Below are 21,030 nucleotides of genomic sequence, written 5' to 3' on the forward strand. Positions count from 1 at the left end.
CGGCCCCGCAGCCCCGCCCCGCACACCTAGGCCCGGCCCCGGGCGGCCTGCCGTGCGCGGTCGCCGGGCGGCGGCGGCGGGCCCTGGAGCGGCGGTAAGGCGGTTTCCTCACGGGTGGCGGGGCCCCGAGCTGCCCTCAACGGCCGGCAGGGCCGGCGCCGCTGCTCCCCGGGGGCTGCGGGCCGAGGCGGCTCGCCGTGTCCCCCCCGCCTGCCTCCGCCTCCCCGGGAGCGCGGCTCCCCCGCGGCGGGCCGGTGCCGAGCCCAGCCCGGGCTGCCCGGTCACCGCCGGGGGGGAACGCGGGTGGAGGAGCCTCCCCCCTCGGGTAAAGCGCCGGCGGCTCCGGCTCGGGGACGGGCTCCCGGCCGGGGCTCCCCCTGCCCTGCTCCGGCCGCGGGTGAGGGGGTCCCGGGGGAGGCCCCGGCGGCGGGCGGCCCCGCCGTGTCCCCGTGTCCCGGCCCGCCCCTCCTGCGCCACCTCGGGGGTGAGCCTGGGGGGAAAACCCCAGGATTTGTTCTGGCTGTTAAGCCCAGAAAATGTCTGTTAGCGGCCGGTCTTTCAGGAGTGGTTTTAGCATAGCTCCTAACCCACGCCCCGGAGCAGCTTGACAGAAAAATGCTTGAGGAGATGCGATTAATCTAAAATGATAAATGCGGTGTTGCCTGTATAACTTACAGATGCCAAACTGAACTTATTAAATCCGTCCTAATTGCTTAAATAGTTGGAAGCAGTGTATTTTTCACAGGATTAAACGGCCAGTTCCTGTGTTGCTGCAAGTCCCAGTCACCTCGTCAGTAATTTTTCGGACAGGGAAAGCCCATGCAAACAAAAAGTGTGAGTTTCGAACTGTTTGAGTATGCACGAGATGGATGAAACAGTTATAGAAAATATTTAGTACGTGTTGGATGTTGTCCGTAATTATTTCGGCTTGTCCTCTGTATATTGAATCAGTACTCAATTAATATCCAACAGCTTCGTTAAGTGTTTTTGGAATATTGTTCACTAATTGAATGGCTTGCTTGTGGTGTGGGCAGATAGTTAAGTGTAAATTTTAAATAGTTTTGCCTTTGGTGATTTTCAGTTGTAGAATACTGGAATGTGTTTATTTTAACCTGAGCGTTCTTTCTCCTACCTTATCAGCTATCTTTCTTTATTCCTACACAGCCCTTATCACAGAAGTATTTATTTACAATTCTTTCTTTGCAGGCTCATATCCCACACAAAAAGTGAGACTGAATAACATGCTGATTACTGGAGGAGAGGCTGAAGGACATCCTGTTTTGATTTAACAGTGTTGTTATTCTATGGGGTGAAATGAAGAATTTGGTTCTGTTTTGGAAATATTCAGATTTCTAATGCAACTGAACTTCAGTAGCCTTTTTGCAGTACAGATTTCAACAAATGAATTTTTCTTAAACAAAGATGCAGAACCTGTCACTGGTAGAAGGTCTTACTAATACAGATATAGCGCACCAGATGCCTCTAAAAGACCTTGAAGCAGGTGGTATGTCTCTCGATGAAAGTGACTGTAACTCGAATGAAAGGACAAATAATGAAGAAATTATTAATCTTGAAGTAATGCAGCAAAGTCTCCCTGTAGTGAATAGCAAAGGGAGAACTTGTGAGGGGTTTTCTAAGAGCGGTTATAGTACCTCAGAACCCAGCGGTTCCTGGGGTGATTTTGAAGGCTTCAGAGAGTCCTTAGACAAATCAGAGAGATTCAGTCATAATCTTGAAGTTTTGGTGAAGTCAACAAAAACTTCTAGAGTTGATGCGGACTTAAGCAACGAACATTGTAGCACTTCTGCTGGTCATTTTTGTTCTGAGCCATCTCCACGCAGTGGGACACAGGAGGCTTCGAGCTCTCTAAAGGAGGTACGTGTTAATAGTAAACCAAAGACCAGAAATGTTTGTGTTGCTGCTTCCTACATCTCAAGATTTGTATCTGAATGTATTCTCTATAGAGGATAATGCTGTACAGGGAGAGAAACTGTCAAGCTACTTTGTGGCTAGCTCAAGTGGAACAAAAGCACCTTCTTTACAGTGTTTGACAAATACTTAGGTTATCCTGCTGGAGAGCTTTAAAGAATGTAATGCGCTACTTTGCTTCTAGACGCTAGGAATAAGTAAGCGGGTAGAACCAATGAACCTTGCCCTGAAGCACATGCAATTTCAAAGCTAGACAAGAATGAGCATAGGAAACAAAAAATCAGGAAGGTGGGTAAAAAATTCTGTGAGTTGCCTGCAAGCTTATTGAAGTAAACCAACATAACGCTGATTTAGAAATTGGCAAAAAGAATAACTGTTATTTAATATACTGCCTGAATAATCCAACAATCTTTCTGCAATTTTAGACTGATGGTGGGTGGAAGTTAATGACAAAAAAAAAGAATAGAAATGATTTTGTATCATTCATTTTTTAGCATAGGATGTTACATTCGCTCATACAATGTTAGAACTAATAATCTGAATAAATAATATAACGTGTCCTTATCAGCACAAAAAAAGGTTCAGGTTAAGGGTTATACCTTGTTGCAATTAATGTGTCTTCATGTTTACCAAACATGGATCACCAAAGCCAAGCAAAGTAACAAAAGGAAAATAAGAATGTACAAATACAAAACAAAGCGCCCTCATTCTTATGACTTTTGTCCTAAATTAAAACATTTGAAAAAAAGAGAGCAATTGACTAAGACTTCCACAGGGTTAAGCAGTAGCAGTAATAGCTTACTGCTTGTAGTCTGTTAGATGAGTTTTAGTATGCATAGGGAACTGAGGGTTTTCTGCAGACAGCTTTCTTGCCCTTGCCTGGGAACTTTACCTGTTGCAGAGGTAAAGCAGAAAGAAGCACGTGGGGTAAGTTGTCCAGCACTGATAGAGCAGAGATCGCAAGATACCTGGTTATTGGTATGCATAAACAGAGAAATTAAATTGTTCGTAATGCTGGAAATTGGGGACAAGAAGTCTTATGTTGAAAAAAGAGAGTGTGTAATGACCGGAGGTGAAATAAAATATAGCAGATTGTTTGGTTTCTTTCCAAAAGCAGTAGATCTTAATCTTACTGAAGCTTTTGCTTTATTTTTGCATTTATTAACAGCAAAAGGAAATGTCCAGTACGAGCTAAATAAGTTAACCATGCCTAGAGTTTCAAGTTGTCTTTTCTTGTCTCAGGGTAGAGAAACAGCTGCAGAGCTGTTGGGAGATTTCTTTGGGTGTAGAATATATGTGTAGTTTGTCCTTCATCCCTGTGCTTTTTGTATTGTTTGTTTGAGATCATAAACTCTTCAGGTTGGGGCTCTGTCTTCTGTATGGTCAATAGAAAAAAATGCAGGTAGGTGGGAAGGGACCTCTAGAGATCATCAGAGGTCTGACCTTCAATATCTAATGCTTCAGTTAATTAAACGATGTCAGTCTGGAGCAGAACCATGTGTTTTAAGATGAACACAATCACTAATTTCCTTGCAGCAGCTGGATATTTTACCTACATGATTGAATAATGATTTTTCGTGTGTTCTTTAAATGCCGGCCTTTGTGAGAGGTACTAGTGCACTTGCTTAAGCACTGGAGTATTTTGATATAATAGGATATAGAGGATTTAGTCAAAAAGCACGCATGGGAAATTTGTGCATTCGTATTTTTATGATGAGTACCAAGCTACAAGGTAAATGGAAATATAGCCAAATTTTGTTTTAGAAACACCCACCGAAGTAGACAGTAATAAAGGTAATAAAAAAAAAAATCTTGCATTTTTCATCTGGCTTGGCTAAACTGTAAGCCAGTGACTTGTATGCATGTCGGAGTAACATCCCAGGCAAATGAGGCAGACCTGTGCTTCCCCCGATACGCACTTCTGTGGCTGTAATTTCCCCCCACCCCAAAGCCAAGAGCAGCTGCCTGACTTTTCCTTAGCTTCCCTCCCATTTAGGTTTTGGTACCTACTTGAAAGTTTGTTTGTTTGTTTGTTTGTTTGTTTTTTTTCCTTGACTGTGACTCTTCACGTATGCTTTAGTAAATGTGCTTTCATAGAATTCTGCTTCTCAGACATCTTTCTCCTCCTTATAGTATCCCTGTTGTAAGTTAAGTCTACTGAAACAAGTCCATTGAAAGTTTTATGACACTTTGGGCAAGATTCAAAGGATTTTACCCAGGAATCTTTGAATGTCCCAGCAGTTGCCCTTCAGGATAGGCAGTTTAGCAAGGCCTTACTTGAAGAGGGAGCAGCGTGGGGCATAAATTCTATTTCTAGAAGGATGCTCAGAAGTACAGAAGCTGTGTACCAGCTCTGGTGATTTTGCCAACTCCTCATTAGATTAAATCCGTTCTCTCACAGTATTCACTGCATTCGTCTGAGTTAAATATAATGAAACTGTGGAAATATCTCAATTTATTTCAGCTGTTTTAATTACAATTAAATGAAACTGTCAAAATATGGAGTATCCATACTTCCGTTTTTCATTTGTTGATTGCTAGGTAAAGAAAACAAACAGACTGGTTTCATTCTCTAGTTTTCACACGACACTGCTGCTCCTGGATTGCAGTCCCTCTGCAGGGTGTTGAAGTCAATTAATTGCTTTGATTTAGAAAATTGCAGTAATTCCTTCTTTGAAGGAATAAAAGGACAAAGCTTGTGGACCAGATGGCATGATAACATCCCTTTAGGATAGGATATAAATTACGCACATTTTTCCTTGTATATGTATTTCTTAGTCTTCAGATAACCCTGTTACTTCCAGTAGGCCTGTCTGGATCACTCATGTGGCTATGTTCAGTCCTTGAAACCTCTTCCTTATCACTGCTGGAGGAGCAAGTATTGAAATCTGGCTCTGATTTTTAACATAGGCTGGAAAAAGTTTGGTGCAAATGCAAGGATATAGAGACATACTGACCGCAGCTTTTATGCAGACTTACACAGTGCAAGTATTTATTGGTACCTGTAGCATTTAGTAGTTATGTTATATTTGGCTGAATTAGGTGTGTTCAAATACAAAGTTAGCAAAATGAGCTTTTGAATTGATGTATACATCAGTTGTGGCTTGGACTGAATTAGCTGAGCAGAAGAAGGAGTCTTAAGTGCTAATAGGCAAACCAGTCTGTTACTTAGTAGCTGGGAAGCTAGAGACTAAGGTTCATCAGAAACTGATGAAACATCAGAAACTTTTTTTTTAATACAGAAAAGATGTGGACAGGCTGGAGGAGGTCCAGAGAAGGGCCACCAAGATGAGCAAGGGTCTGGGAAGCCTGCTGTATGAGGACAGGCTGAGAGAGCTGGGCCTGTTCACCCTTGAGAAAAGGAGGCTTAGAGGTGATCTCATCACCATGTACCAGCACTTAAAGGGGAGCTACAAAGAGGAGGGAGACTCCCTTTTTACAAGGAGTCCCATGGTGAGGACAAGGGGAAATGGGTACAAGTTACTCCCAGGGAGATTCCGATTGGACACGAGAGGTAAATTTTTCACAATGAGAACAGCCAATCATTGGAATAATCTCCCCAGGGAAGTGGTTGACTCCGCTATGCTGAACACGTTTACGACTCAGCTGGACGTGGTGCTGGGGCATCTCGTCTAGACTGTGCTAGAAAGGTTGGACCAGATGATCCTTGAGGTCCCTTCCAACCTGGTATTCTATGATTCTATGAGAAACTCTTGGACTCTTGCTTCTCCTCCTCTAATTCTAGGTAAATACTCAAAACACTGAACTATGAGCTCAGTCCCTCTGTGCCATTAATACAAATTTTTAAAACAATCAATAATACAATCTCTAGAAACATTGTAGTCTTTGGACTACGTGCTTCGTGAACTGTGGGGATGGCCTGTGTAACATACATAATAAAACTCTGTTTTTTCTAGGCAAACCACAGCTATGAGGATATATTTAAGTTGGGCTTTCCAGAAGTCTTTGTATCACAGTCCAGAGAGAGCATAAGAAGCTTAGATCAAGTCCTTGATACAAATAATGAAGATGTTGGGATTCCTGAACTTAAGAAGAACCAACTTTGGTAATGAGTTCAGATCAACAGTTTAAAAAAAAAGTTCCTCAGCAATTACACTGTTTATTTCATAATTTAAAAATCAGTGGTACTTGCAGGTGAACTTAAAAATCTTTTTAATCACTGTGCTCTTCAGCATATAGATCTTACCAATTTTGTATTGTGTTGTTAAAGGAAATGGATTGTGTTTTAGCCATTGGAAAACAAGGAAGAGAATATATCAAAATTACAAATTCCTGTTTGAGGTTTTTCCTGCTGTTGGTGTGCCTTCTTATGACTAAGCCTCTGGAATGCCAGAACACCCAACAGGCAGCCTGTTCTTCCTGTTCGCTTGTCCTTTCTTTACGACACGTCCAACTTATTTCTCCATCGTCTGAAGCAGGAGCATTGCTGCTGCTTCTACTGACAGCCACTTGCTTTTTTTTTTCCTCCCTCCCCAGTTTTCCCAAGTGGTAACTTCTCCTCATGTTTAACCAGATGTGCTTCAGAATTTGTGGTGCATCTGCCTTCTTTCCTGGGGTTATGTTAATAGCAATTAGTATCATTAACTTAGCTTTCTCTTAAGACAGCTGGAACGCTTTTAGATTTGTTACATGTTTTTGAAGGATCAGCAGCTTCTGAGCAGTATTGTAGTTATTTTTGCATACACCTGAGGCTTTGTATCTAGAAAGCTGGGTCAGATCATACTTCGGAAATGTCATAAGAATCGCAAGAAATGCAGTTAAAACATTTAATGTGGGCATCCTTTCAGCAAGTTCCTTGTATATGCATTATATTTTAATCAGCCTCAAACTTGTGGAGAAATATGATATATATGTAAAAGGGACTGCAATATTATAGCAGAGTACGAACTACAGACAAAAAAGCCCTGATCTACTGTGGTGAATAACTAATATCAATGATAATTGCATCATGTACTAAGCAGAAAGCAACTGGATTTATATAGGATGAATGCAGTGGAAGAACCCAAAGTACTATGTGGAGGGAACTCTCTGATTCTCACTGTTTCAGCAGCATGTGCCTTTGGCTTGTTTTGTAGTACCTACGTGTCCAGAGCAGATGCAGGTCCCTCACCTGAGCAGCAGGCTGCTGCAGTGGAGGAGCACGACTGATTGATAGGAAGGAGAAAGGTTTGAGAGTCAGAAAATGCAAAGTGCAGAATTAACAGGGCTGAACCCTACCCACATTTCACAGAAGCAATTGAATAATCCGAGCTGTTGGCATATAACAATCTCTGAAATATGCTTCTAATGCACTTCTTATCTGAGAAGCCCAAACATACAGTTATGTTGACTTACTGTTTCCGTTAATTGTCATGCAAGCTTATTAGTACACTGGGTTGATAGTTGAACGAATGTAGAATAGTTTTACGATAAATTGCTTTTTAGATCAAGGTAGGCTAGTACATGACTATATGTAGTGAAAATAACTAAGTTATATACATCTACTGGAAACTTTGTACACCTTATAACCTCAGATCGTGTTTTCTTTCCTAGCACTGATTCTGGAAACATATGGAGAACACTTAGGGACTTTGATAATACCCCCAGCTTAAGACATCCCTGGAGTAAATCTCATTGCCAAGAAAACCTCTTGAGTGTTCTTGGAATAGATGCAAATCAAAAGGTAATTGAACAATGGTTTGCTAGTATGCCAGTGTAAACACTTAGTTATCAATCTGATTTTCTGTAAGCCGTATGCACAGATGCATGAGGAGACTAGATCTGGGTGAGTCATAAGCTTTTTTACAGAGAGGTTTTTTTACAGCCTTTTAAAATGATAGTCTAGTGTTTTCTCATCGTTGTGTGTAAATGACTATGAAATTGTGTAGGATCAAATTTTGATCGTCTTTACATCGAAGTCTCCATTATGTAGCGCCCTGTTGCATTAGGTGGTACCTTCCGCTTCAGTATGGATGTAGAATTAGCTTTCAGATGTGTGTGCAGTAAGATGGTTTTCTTCTTTGCACAGAGCATGAGAATATTGTTAGCCTCTAATATCTTTCCGTTAAGTGAAAATCAGATTTGAATCAGAGAGGCTGTTAAAGCAATTACTGGATGTTTTTACTGTATACGAACTGAAAGTGTGTTCCACTTCCCTTTTGCTCAGATTATTCTATCTGGTTTTGCAAGGCTTGAGGGAGAACGTGTTTTAAATTGAATTGAGACCAAACCAACAGTATTGAAAGATCTCAGAAAGAAATGTCTCTGTTTAATCTCTTGTTTTGAGAAGATAAAGGTATCAGAGGTGTTTTAGTATTCAACCTGATTATTTAGTTGGGATGAATTAGTCACATGTGGTTTTCAGAAGTGACTGTTTCAATTGATAATTTGATTGCTGAAGCAAGGCTGGGGGGGGTACTGCGTTCAGTTTTGATTTTATGGACATATTTGACCTTTCATGCAAGTTATATACAAACAGAATGACAGTGCTGAAGATAGAGGACCTATTCCTGCACTTGAAAGTCACTTTTATAGAACTGTCCCTTAACAGGAGAGAATGGGAGACATTTCTCCAACATAGTTAAGCTTCCATTCTGTTCCTTTCTTGCCCATAGATACACCGGCATTAAATTGATGCACAAGCAGCTTAAACTTATGTCATTGCTTCTTTTCTGTTACTGGAAAATTGTATGGCTTTTAACAACGTTGCTGCCATATTTCTCAGCTATTTTCTGGTGTAGGTTAAGGCTACATTTAATTGGAAATGGCTTTTGTATTTATTTAAGTCACAATTAGATTCATGTGTGCAGAACTTGTTTTGGCATAAAATTGTTTTAATGCAAAGGGGGCACATGATAAATCAAAATACAGCTTCAGAAGGTAAAATTTAGTGGTTATTGTTATTTGAGGGAAAATTCTCTTTAGGTTATATGCCTTGAGATCAGATACAAATTTGTAGAGAAAATGTAAATTATGTTTTACTAGGACTTTACAGAGAGCCAGGATGACATTTTTGAGGAATCAAATGTTAAAGATAATGAGGACTTCAGATTTGATGGATTCAGTATTAATGACTGCAAAGCACTGATCCAGACCAAGGTAAGAATTGCTGCTCTGAAAGGAAGTGCTTCAGAGAACCACAGAGTGTCTTTTACCTGTTCCTCTGTGCTGTAGCCAGCTGTTCTAGCGGGTGCCCTGACGCAGTTGTTTGGTTCTGATAGGATTGTTTGGATGTGGAGTTGTTTTTTTGCTCTTTCAAACCTGTCTGACAGCTTTAGAAAAGGTACAATATAAGGTACCAAATGCAAAGCAACATAATATGGGGGATACTGGAATGTAAGGTTATTCATTACATAAGCCGGACTTTAGGCCAAATTACTTATTAGTTAAGAGAGAGCAGCAATATATAGAATCGAGTCAGGATGCTCTGATGACAAAGGAAAATTTGTGTGTGTGTGTGTAGAAGGATCAACATGTTAATCACTGAGAATGATGATTGTAACTCGCTCCTAAAATATATGGTAAGGGAGACATTAGAAGCAAAGCTGGTAGAGAAGAAACTGCATTGAAACTTGGCGTTTCAGGTGTTGAGAATGATCCAGATTTGGCTTGTTCACTTGAGGAAAAAACAGGATCTACTTAAGGAGGAAGGCAGAATTGATGTTATAATTACAAGGATTTGAGAACATTACTATTTTTAAGCTGTGTTACAAAACATATAGAGAAATGAAATTGAAATACTTTGTTGTTAGTGCATTTATGTCTTTGGTCAAACAGGCCGTTTCTTTCTTGCTAAAGCAATGCGAGTTGGAAGGAAAATTCTGTCATTCCCCATTGCTTTAAAAAAAATCAGTCATGTTCTGTTTTTATCCAAGTATTGTGGGTGAATATTCTTAACACAAGGTCCCTTCCTCAGCGGAGAACAAACTTGAGCAACTGTTGTTGCTGTGGAGATGCATAGTTTGAGGCACGCTTCCATTGCTATGTTTTATTCTATTTACTGCATTGGGCGCTGAAGATGTACGCCGTGCTGAGAACCTCGTCCATAAGAGCTGTTAGGCTGGAGAATTCAGAAAGAAAAGGAAAAGAGGCTGTCCGGCTTATTCCTTCATAATTCAGTTCTGCTTTCTTCAGTGAGTATGTGGGGGTGGGATCACAGTAGCTGACAGGCACTTGGAAACATGTACAAGACGGAGACGGGGTTTAGGCAAAGGAGAAGTGGTTCAAAGTAGATGGAGTAAAAGTAAAAAGAATCATGATACAGAGTTAAGGTAAATGGACCGTATTTTTCTGGAGCAGCCTCTGAAGGGAAAGGACGAACCCTGCAGCTTGGTGTCTCAAAGTAAAGCTCGTTAGGAAATGTATGTTGCCATTTGTAATTTGTAAGTTAAATGATATAGTGGGATGTTTTCCATTTATCTTCCTAGTTGTGTCAATTATTTTTTTTTCTTCTGCTGATTTTATTTTTAGGAAATCTGTGTAAAAATCAGATTGAAATATGCTAAGTGATTAACTTACTGTAGGGTGGAAAAAAATAATTTAGTTTTTCTTTTTCACTCAGCTTTCTGTATCACCGGATTCCAGACATGGTCATCTTTTCACTTGTAACCTCTTTTTGAAAACCACATCATCAAATGGAAACATGCAATATATAACAATCCCAAGGAAGAAGCACATTTTCGCTACACACAACCTAAAAATGAAATTTTTCAGTAGTGATATTTGTTGAACCAAATGCACTTTTAAATCTTTTTTTTTTTTCTTTTTTTTTTTTAAACTGGATGCAGTTTACCTTCATTTTGTTACTGGCTTGGTACTATAGACTACATATGTTCTTAGGGAAGTGACGTATTACTGTATATGAAGTACCTAAAGCCACATTATTAGAAGATATCCTGTTTAGTTGTGAAGTCAAGTTGCTAAGTTTTGCTGCAGAGTCATGCCTCTTACAGTAAATCCAGCTGCAATCACACTTTGAAGATACTCTGGTGGACTGCTCTCCTGAAGTGCTGACCTTTCAGGCCTTAATGCCTCTTCGATCAAAAACCTTGTTTCCCTGCCAAAATCTAAACACGCCTCAGGTGTGCCGTCGAGTGTGCCTTGTCACCGTCTCTCCTCATGTTTGGTCCAGTTTGGATGAGCTGAGGTCTCTTAGTTTGCCACTGCTGAACGTAATGAGAGGAGGCTTCTACATCTGGTGGCTTTCACTGGGGTTTTAGAAAAGAAAACTCTTTTAACTTCTGTCTGATGAAGCCTACTGTGGCAATATGGGTAGAGTCAGTGCAACGTTTTGTTCTGGCATTGGTTTTGAACTGAAATAAATCACCTTTCTGAAGCTGATTGTAACAGGGCTTCTTGGATTCATTCAGCTATCGAACACTCACGCCACGCATAACCACGCTTGTTAAAAGCTTAACTGAGGGGCAGTTCCGGACTTGCGCTGCCCAACGCTGTAAATCGCTGCCCTTTTAGAATTTTGCAGTAACTATCAGCTATGGTGCCCATCCTCCTGCGTGCCAGAGGGGGATGCACCTCGCTATCATCCGTATAACCCATGGTTCTTCCTTGCCAGCCGCAACAGCTTTATTTATTCATTGGTAATAACTTTTAAGCAAGTTACTAATCTATTTATTGCTTGGGCCATTCTGAATATGAGAATTTTATATGGCTCTTTATTTTAAAGAGTTGCTCAGCACTGCAACTGACATTTTATGTGTTAAAAGCAGGGAACAAACTTGGATACTCCCAAACTAAGCCAGTTAATTATTTATGTGCCCATTTTGTTAGAATTAAGCCTACTATAAAGCACTGGCAGACTCTAACCCTTAATCTAGTAAACTGTTGAGAAGTGAAATTACAATTGCTATAATAACGTGTAACTTCAGCAATGTTTATGATACCCCTGTGCTATTAGCATGGGATGACCCGTGTGCTGGTTACTCAGTAAACGCTAACAGGCCGCTTGGAGCAGCACTCTTTGGAAGCGGCTCCGCAGCCTCCCTGGCCTCAGACCGAAATCTCCATGCGGATACACGAGCAGGGTTAACTTTTTCACTTAACGCTGGATTTGAATTTATTTTCAGTTTCCCTTGTAAGTCTCTCAGAGCACTTAAACATGTATTAAATAGGTTGTAGTCAAACTCACAAAACAGCAAATTGCCAATAGATGATGAATGGATAGGTGAGGTTGGCAATAAACATTATTGAAATCAATTATAAGAATAAAATCCCATTTTTATGCTTTCAGACAAGCAGGGCCCTGCAGAGGGGCGTGAGGGGGCGATCTGCAGTGTGTACGATACCAGCTGGTGCACCAGACCCTGAGGCCCTCTCTTTTCTGGGCTCGCAAGTTCGCCTGTGCTTTGGCTATCATCAGACGAAAGCACCGAGGAATGTTTTGCACGGTTACCCCAGGAGAAGGGTGAATACCTGCACAGTAGGAGGTTTTACAGCCCTCTCCAAGGTACAGATTGGAGAAAAAAATGGTTTCAGCCCTTTATGGTTCAGTGGGGAAAAAAACTACTGGGGTTCCAAAGGTGATGGGTTCCACGTTTCAGGTTTTTCTTTCTTGGCCAGATGCTTTGGGCTGCCAGTGCCCTTACTGCCTGTAAACACTGGCCGCACAGAGAGCGGAGAGACCTTTGACTCCTGCCTGCAGTCTGAGATGAACAAGTTTATCTCTTCAAAGAAAAAGACTAGCAGATTTGAAATTACGAAGTAATTCAATTCGGCTTCAAGGCTGTGGAGCCCTGGCAGCCCTCCAGCCCTTATCACAATTTGGACTCAATCTGCCTGGTTTGGGGGTATTTGCAAAGAGAAAGTTGCACTCTCTTCCTCTTAACTGACCAGAGCGCACACTCGGGGAGACAACCCAAATTTCAGCCCACCATTTTCAGGCGTATCGCGTAGCATCAAGTAGCCTTGCCCTCTGTCGTTATCCAGGGAAACGAGGGGTGCCGGGAGCCCCCCGGTGTGCTTGGCACAGATCGCCGCCGGTCTCCTCGCCCCTGCCTTCCCCGGCGCCGGCTGCGCCCGCTGCCAGCCCACCGCTCTGCTCAGCAGCAGCCGGTGCTCCGTCCGTGGAAACGGTGCACGGAGGACACAAAACTTTGTATCTTTGTACGTTTTAAGCTACAAGTTTAATCGTTTCTCATCTTAGGTGTGAGCTCTCAGCTGTGAATACTGAGTTTTGATGAACTAAACATGTTACTGTACTCTCTGTTTGCGGAAAGCAAATACCAGAGACTTCTGACATTTGCTTAGGGTTTTGAAAAGGTGAAAGCTAAAGCAAGGTAAGAGTTTTAGACAGCAGAGCTAGACAGAAATGCCTTTTTCTTCCACTGAGATTAGAGCAAAAATATACCCATAGAATACAGTTTTTAAAAGTTCCAATCAGCAATGTAATTGCTGAAGTGTTTCCTTTCGAAGGAACACTGTAAACAGCTTTGCAAAAAAGGAACAACTACGTCGGGAAAGACTGAAAATATTTCAATGCATCTTCTGTTCAAAGGTGTAACAGAAGCAAAATTTTAGGGAACTTATTTCAACAACCAACCCTTAAAACGGAGCAGAGTAGGAGGGCGAAGTTTTGGGAAGCTTTGGTTTAGAAACAGCATATTGTTAATATTTGTAGGTTATTTTTAAAAGTCCAAATAATATGCAGAATTTGATTAACAAACAAAAAAAGGGGGGTGGGCATTCCAGACCCTAGGGTGATTTCTAAGCATACCATAAGCCCACCACCGGTTGGACATATGCAGAAGACTTGCGGTAAAAAACAAACAAACAAAATCTTGTAAAAGCTTAAAAGTTCTTTTCGAAGTACAGGGTCATTACAGGATTTAAAAGCACTCTGGTCTTTTTAATAGTGAAGATCAGCTTTAAAATCAGTATTCCTACTCCAGTTAAGATGGCAGAGGGAATCTGGCTAAAAATGAGCTGCGTTCAAATTAATTGTTAAACCCCAGACTTCTCTGTGGATGAACGAGTCCAAATGAGGGAAAAATGTATGGAATGAAGTTGCAACTTTTTTTTTTTTTTCTTTCAATAAGGGCAAGATGCCCATGAATGCTGGGCAAATCCTTCAATGCCAAAAATCTTCCAGCTTCCCTCAACATCTGCTTTAATAATACATACTTTTATAGACACACTTCTGCGTCTTAATAGCTTAACTCTTCACTCCTAATATTGGTTTTTAACAGCACAAAACTAGCTTTGCAACTAATTATAACTCCTCTTCCTCACAGAACTAATGGATAGGTTATTTTCTTTTGTGTATTTCACTCTTGCTTGAGTGGGAAAGTTAAGTCTTTCTAAGTCTCGCTTGCAGTATAGGAACACCGAGCTCAACAGAGCGCTCCGGGTAGTGCCTGCACCCCTCTGCTAGCCCCGTTTTCAACCAGCATTGCACGGAGCTCTGCTGCTCAGCATACTTTTTTCAGTTTTTTTTAGCGTGGCTAAAATCAATGACAGCATACGAAACCCTACACCACCTTTAAAGAGTCTCAACATGACCTGAAAGCAATACTTTGAGAATATTTTATTAAAAAACTAAACTGCAGCATAACTCCATAAGGCAGCGTTTGCTATTGCCGAATTTCAAGACCCATCAGCACAGGAGCAGGTCTGTCCTGCGACATCGGCAGTCGCAGGGCTAACGCCACGCTGGTAACCACCTCACAGCCAAAACCAGATTTATAGAATAATCACAGAATGCTTTGGGATGGAAGGGACCTTTAAAGGCCATCGAGTCCAACGCCCCTGCAATGGGCAGGGACATCTACAACCCGATCGGGTTGCTCAGAGCCCTGTCCAACCTGACCTTGAACATTACCAAGGATGGGGCACCCACCACCCCTCTGGGCAACCCGTCCCAGTGTTTCACCACCCTCATCGTGACAAATTTTTTCCTTGTGTTTAGTCTAAATCTGCCCTCTATTAGTTTAAAACCATTGCCCCTTGTCCTGTCGCAACAGGCCCTGCTAAAAAGTCTGTCCCCATCTTTCTTATAAGCCCCCATTAAGCACTGAAAGGCCGCAATCGTGTCTCCCCGCAGCCTTCTCCTCTCCAGGCTGAACCACCCCACCGCTCTCAGCCTGTCCTCACAGCAGAGGTACTCCAGCCCTCTGATCATCTTTGTGGCCTCCTCCGGACCCGCTCCAACAGGTCCATTTCTGTGAAGAAGTTACTACAGACCTGTGCTTTTCAGGCTGCGGTCAGCAGGCTCCAGGACAACAGGCAGGAGCAATTCCTGCTCTGTCAGTAGCAGCCAGCGCGGCCTCAGCGATAAAATGAAGTTCACTGCAGAAGAGTCAGGATCTCATTTGAGAGGTCCACAACAGGAAGAGGACGGAAACCTTTAAACCTGAAGTCGCTGGTGTAATTTGTGTTAGCGCAGCCTAGCGAACAACCTTCCACTAGCAGCGAGCGGCAGTATTTTTGTCCCAGACTGACAAGCACGCAAGCCTGAAGCATCAACAGTGCGTGCATCAAGGACACTCAAACCCGACACGTGCTTTCAAGCACGGCGAGCCCTGAAGCAACACGAAGAGCTGCACGGGCCGGGAGGGCGACCTGGGGCAGTCGAGACAAAAGCCAGCTGAACACCAACACCCACACTGTGAGCGCCAACACCCACAACGTGAGCACCAACACCCACACCGTCACCTGTGCACAACAGCAACCCCCCGCCCCGCTGGCTGGGAAAAATGCACACAAAGGGGAGGCGAAGCTGTGTGTGGTATTTAGTATTTTTGGGGAGAAAGGAAGGGGAAAAAAAAGAAAAAAAAGGTATAAAAGCAATCACCCAGGGAAATCTTTGTGAGTAAAAGACCATATGAAGAGTGGCAAGGCACCGCGGTTCCTTGCTTTGTTTTTAGAACAGGCAAATATTGAAGGCTTCAAAATATAAATGGTTAAACTGCAAAACTGTGGCTTTTATTTCCAAACATACAATAAATAGGTCCACCACAACTAGCCTCTAACTTCATTTTACATGGAAGGATTTCAAAATTAGGTTGTGCATATTTAAAAATTAAACTTCCCTTTGCACGTAATTCCATACATAACCGAACTGCATTACATACCAGGTATGGTCTTGGCACTGTGATGCAAGCAACCAATTAGAAACAGAGCTTTGTAGCAAGCACTTGAACAAAAACTGCATTTTGAATTATTGATAAAACACCTACCAACAATTTAATCTATTTCTGAAGTATATAAAAAACTTTAGCATGTCAATGCTGAAAAGCAAGTTGTCTGATGTTTCTGCAGGGGCTGCAAGGTGAGTAAGTGGGTTTCTTAAGTATTCCCTATTTGCTACATGATACAATTTTCATACCAAAATATCTTTACTGCATAGTAACATTCCATATTTTCAAATGCAAAAAGAAATTAGACGCAGTCTTTTTATTTTATTCCTCATCACTGAATTTAAAGACATTTTTAACCACAACTCTGCTTCATCACAGTGCAGAAGGCCCTTAGTATTTCAAGGATTTATTCAGTCATATCTTTAATACAAAAGTAGAGGCTGAGGAAAAGCCAGAGTAGTCTATACACAATGCACAATCTGTGTACATTCTGAAGCTGTACCTCTTCAAGAACTATTTATACACTCTTCAAACAAATCCCTTTATCCAGCAATTCAAAATACTTTAGATCAGAAGTTTTATATTAGAATCAATACATTATATGCATATAAATACATTTATACCCTTCGGTTGCTGAACAACCCAGATGGCTGCAAGGACGTGACCTGAACTGGTTCTCCGTTGGTTTGGGATACCAAATTGTATCGGCAGCTAACTGTTAACCAAAACAGTCACAGTAAAAAATGAAGATCTTTGCACAGGGTAGGTGTGCCACAGCATCAGTCAAGGCTAGAAACACCAGGTGACACCCTGGCCCCTTCAACAGGGCCGGGATTTCAACTTCTGTGTGATGCAACACTCCGGCAACATTTTTTTCCTCTGCCGATGCCCCATTCGTGAAAAGTCTCAGCAGAACAACAACAACAAAAAAAACCCCAAAACAACAAACCAAAGCAAAGCTTTTACAACTGCAAATTTTCTTACAAGACAGGTGCTGCAGCTTTCAAGAACAAAGTTTTATAATTAAAAAATAAAATTAAAAAACAAAACAAAACTAATGTGCAAGTGTGTAGTTCAGAAGACAGCAAGGATCAATGCAGACCTCAGTTCAAGCTGAAACACAGTATCCAAACTGTCTCACAGAAATAGTTCTCACTGCAAATCTCATCTTCAGGTACCGAGTGTGCTGATATATACTTGCATACACACCTGCCACGCGCACGCACCCCTCCTTCCCCTGCACGATCTGCGGCACCGTCAGCAGCAACCACCCCGCCGCGATGCTGCCGAAGCCCCCCAGGCCCCAGCCCCGAGCCGTCAGACCCCCAGCTCTCAGGGACAGGGCTGCCGGAGGGTCCTTAGTCATCAGCACTGACTCGCCACATACCAACGAGTCCTTCAGGAGTATTCAAAGCAGTAAGCACTGGTGTAGTAAGAAGCGTTCTCAGCTTTGTTTCTTAAAGGATACAGAAATGCTGACTCTCTTGAGTATCCTCCAAAGGTGCTAGAAGTTTTAAGTTTGAAGCGTTTCTTTCCACAATGCCGGGTATACAAATGTGTATATTTTTAAATAATATTGCACATAAAAATCATCTTAAACTTTGTAGTGAAAGCAGGGTTGAAGGACAGTGTTTTCCAAAACAGATTAAAAAGCTACCTGTACACAGTAAGTTTTAATTTAAAGAACGCCAAGATTATTCAAAATCTAAGCACGTAATACTGACAGAAAAATGTTAAATTGCACAATCTACATATAAATTACATCTGTAAATACTTAAAAGTTTTTAAACATTGAATACCCTTGATTTCACAAATCAGCTAGGTCACTGTCAAAGGATCAGCTTAATGAGTTAGAAGTACTTTCCCCCAGAAAAAAATAGAAACAAAGAGATCTGCAGTCTTAGACGAAGCACTGGAAAGAGTTAAAGCATTTCAGCTCAGAGGTAGTGCTAAACACATCCAACTAGAAGTCCATTATATTTGAACTATGATGAAATAACGTAGTAAAATGTAGAAAGACTATAAAATTTACAAAAATAAATAGTTCTGAATGCTTTAGAAAATGCAAGAGACTTCGTTGATAAGTGTCCTGATCTGCTTTTCTGACCAAAAGAAAGCAAAGCGTGTCTCATTTTTAAAATATACCCATCTCTAGTAATGCATCTGCAATCCACGCAATCCAACTATGCAACTTGACGTATGCCAACTTGGCATAGACTCTGATATTAAAAATAAAGTGGAGGCTTTGTAAAAGATCATCTCATATGAAATTTGTTTTGCATGTAAATTCTTCTGACAAATTAAAAATTGCACATAAAAAAGTTTATTGAAAGAGGCATGAGAGGTGGTAAGGGTATGTGCCTATTGTTCCACATACACCCTGGAAGGAAAAAGATGATTGCACAGTTCTGATAAATAAATATTTCTTTTTTTAAAAAAATCTGCCACTTTTTATGGTTTATAAGTTTTGGAATTATTTAGAAAATCCCACTACGGACAAATTATTTTTAGTTTGTGTTCTAAAGAATTCTTTACAACTTTTCCAGTGGCTTTTATCCTGAAACCAAATCAAAGTGGCAGTTAAAAAGTATCTTTGGGTAAAACAAGTATCAGGATCCAACGAGAATTTCCATGATGTGGTCCAACTCACTTAGATCTGTTCTACATATCTGAATGTTGCTTGCTGAAGAAGAATTACAAGATGGAAAGGTTTTCAATGGTTCTTCTGTAGCAAGAGATGGTGGTCTGGGCGGCATTAGTGGAGGGCAACAAAAGTCTGAATCATACATTGAAGTGTCAATATCTTCAAAAATGTCATCTATTGCCAAATCCTTCAAATAACTAGTTGAATTTGAAATCTCAAAGGAACCAAACACACATTCAGCTCCCTTCAAATCCTGTCTATCATCTTCTAGTTTTAGGCCGGTATTTTCTGGAAACTTTGGCTGGTCATCTCCAGTAGGAACCAGACAAGTAGGTGGGCTTATATCTTCTACAAAGTCTAAATCCTTCAGAATAGACGAAATAGCAGATGACATATCATCATCTGACACTATCAGCAGGCTATTTTCAATTGGGTCTTCTACAGACCGCAAGTCACAACAGTTAGACTCTTGCTGACTAATACCTGAAGGCAACTGAAGAGAAATCCCAGATGACTCCATCCCTGTGTAGCTGTGAGAACTAGGAGTAATGCCAGGGCAGACATTAATTGGCTGCTGATTACTCTCTTGTCTCATTTCCTCTTGAATTTGCCGTACTGTGTTGGCTATGAGGACAGAGCGGTGCAAGTTCGGTTCCACCAGCATTTTGTACGTCTGTAACTTGGTGAGGCACATATTAAGCACCAACTGCCTCTTAAGCGGATATGGCAGATTTCGACTGGAATCAAAGGCACTCGAGAGACCAGCCATGTTCTCCTCATAGTCACTCAACTTGCGTTTTAGACCTCTCCCCAACATGAACCTGGAAGAGAGAAATTAAGAATTAAGCTTGGGCAAGACTATCGCTTCTTCTGCAAGATCTCAACAGACACTTTTGAAAAGTCTGTAGCATACAACGTATTGGTTAACTTAAGACTCTAATACCACAGAACGCTGAAAGACAGAATAGTCCTACACAACATACTACTGTCATTGAGAAGATGCACCTTCCAGCTCTATTGTTTCACACCAACTTTATTTTTTTTTAAACAGACAACATGAAAGAAATATAGTAACTGTTTTCTAAAAAAGCTGTATACTTCTAAGTTTTGGTTTTAAGGTTTACTTTTAACTCTGAGAATATGAATTTAATTATTTAAAATCTTTAATAGGTGAGCTTTTTAGCCTCTTATCCATTTGAATTATATAGCATACAAAAAATCATTAATGAGAAATATCTGAATGTCCACATGAAATAAAATAGGTGTTTATACTAAGGATTATAATAACTATACAGAATATTTCAACATTTTCATTTTAACATTCGTTCCTAGGTACAGCAGATAAGACTTTAAAGCTGGTTTCAACGCTCATTTTTATCTCGTTAAGGTATTCTTAATGTCTTGCTCAGTGTCTCTGAAAACTCTCTATAGAACTCCTTTCTCTCCCTTTTCTTTGGTGACTTAAAGTTGTTTTACTACAATTGAACGACCCAGCAAGACCAACAACAAGGCCTCCCATGGGATCCTTATATCCATTCCATGGCTTAGTAGTTTAGCTAAACAGTGGGAGGAAATTTGGCTGGGCCACAGAGCTCACAGAGTGATGATCGGTGCTCGTGGCTGCTCGTTCACAACCTGCTGCTGACTTAACACTACGGACATCCAGCAGGAGGCTATCAAATGGCATTTTGAAAGTAACCAATTTGGGGAAATAGCTATAAGAAAAGGAATAGAATTTAGTTGCCTTTAGTCTCTTTGTGTGCTTCTGCATTGAAATATGGTAGGTCTAGAGCACTGTGGTACAAAAAACTGCACGCACACACACCTAAAATTCACGTGATCCAAACAAATACATGCTTGGATACTTTGCAATTACCATTCAAAACACAAAGTGTTTTATCAGGGACAGCAAGCACTACGCAATCGCTTGTATAAACCCAGAAAAGGAGTATAGCATGCACAGGAAACACTGGTAAAATCCTGATTACACACATCTTGATGTGTCCATGGAATACAGACACCTCACTCCCACACAATTAAAAAAAATTAAACAATCATAAATTAGACACCCAATGGCAGATTAAGGGCAGATCCGTCATACACAATGACCCAGACCCTGCGTGCTGCAGAGGGCCTCCCAACTTCCTTTTCACGTGAGCACTGGACACTGCCAGCAATAGCTCAGCTGATTGCCGCAGCTGCCAGCTGCTAGCCTGTTGCTAGACTTTTGGGGACAAGGAGAAGGCAGCAGGATAAAGCCTCTTTTACTTTTGGGATTTCTCCAGATTTGCAGGAAGCGTTGCAGGGCTCCATGGCTACATCCATCTGCCTAGACAAGACCGCTGGAGAGCTCAGCTCCTCTGGAGG

General features: G+C 41.3%; 2 protein-coding genes across 10 annotated transcripts in view; one reads left to right on the forward strand and one right to left on the reverse strand.

Annotated features, from left to right (window-relative positions):
- On the forward strand, window positions 1-17,077 carry CLBA1 (clathrin binding box of aftiphilin containing 1). Of its 3 annotated transcripts, none has more exons than XM_087747886.1 (7): window positions 42-94; window positions 746-834; window positions 1,207-1,875; window positions 5,847-5,995; window positions 7,483-7,612; window positions 8,914-9,027; window positions 10,490-17,077. In XM_087747886.1, exons 3-7 carry the CDS (start codon window positions 1,423-1,425, stop codon window positions 10,655-10,657), a joined length of 1,014 nt encoding a protein of 337 aa, XP_087604012.1. In that variant the 5' UTR covers window positions 42-94; window positions 746-834; window positions 1,207-1,422; the 3' UTR covers window positions 10,658-17,077. The 3 variants fall into 3 exon arrangements, with proteins under 3 accessions (XP_087604009.1, XP_087604012.1, XP_087604010.1); XM_087747884.1 differs by having other exon boundaries at window positions 57-94; window positions 722-834; XM_087747883.1 differs by lacking the exon at window positions 746-834 and having other exon boundaries at window positions 1-94.
- Window positions 15,838-21,030, reverse strand: part of LOC104015832 (SERTA domain-containing protein 2-like) — a 20,270-nt gene continuing 15,077 nt past the window's right edge. For 6 of the 7 annotated variants that reach the window (XM_087747899.1, XM_087747896.1, XM_087747892.1 and 3 more), the window contains one exon: window positions 15,838-19,484. In XM_087747899.1, coding sequence (XP_087604025.1) covers window positions 18,629-19,484 — 856 coding nt within the window. In that variant the 3' untranslated portion in view covers window positions 15,838-18,628. Of the gene's footprint in view, window positions 19,485-20,931; window position 21,030 lie in introns of those variants that run through there. The other variant, XM_087747898.1, reaches the window with a different exon arrangement.

The sequence above is a fragment of the Nipponia nippon genome, unplaced genomic scaffold (assembly GCF_047370975.1).
Source record: "Nipponia nippon isolate SJK-2023a ecotype South Korea unplaced genomic scaffold, ASM4737097v1 scaffold_11, whole genome shotgun sequence".
Lineage (NCBI taxonomy): Eukaryota > Metazoa > Chordata > Aves > Pelecaniformes > Threskiornithidae > Nipponia > Nipponia nippon.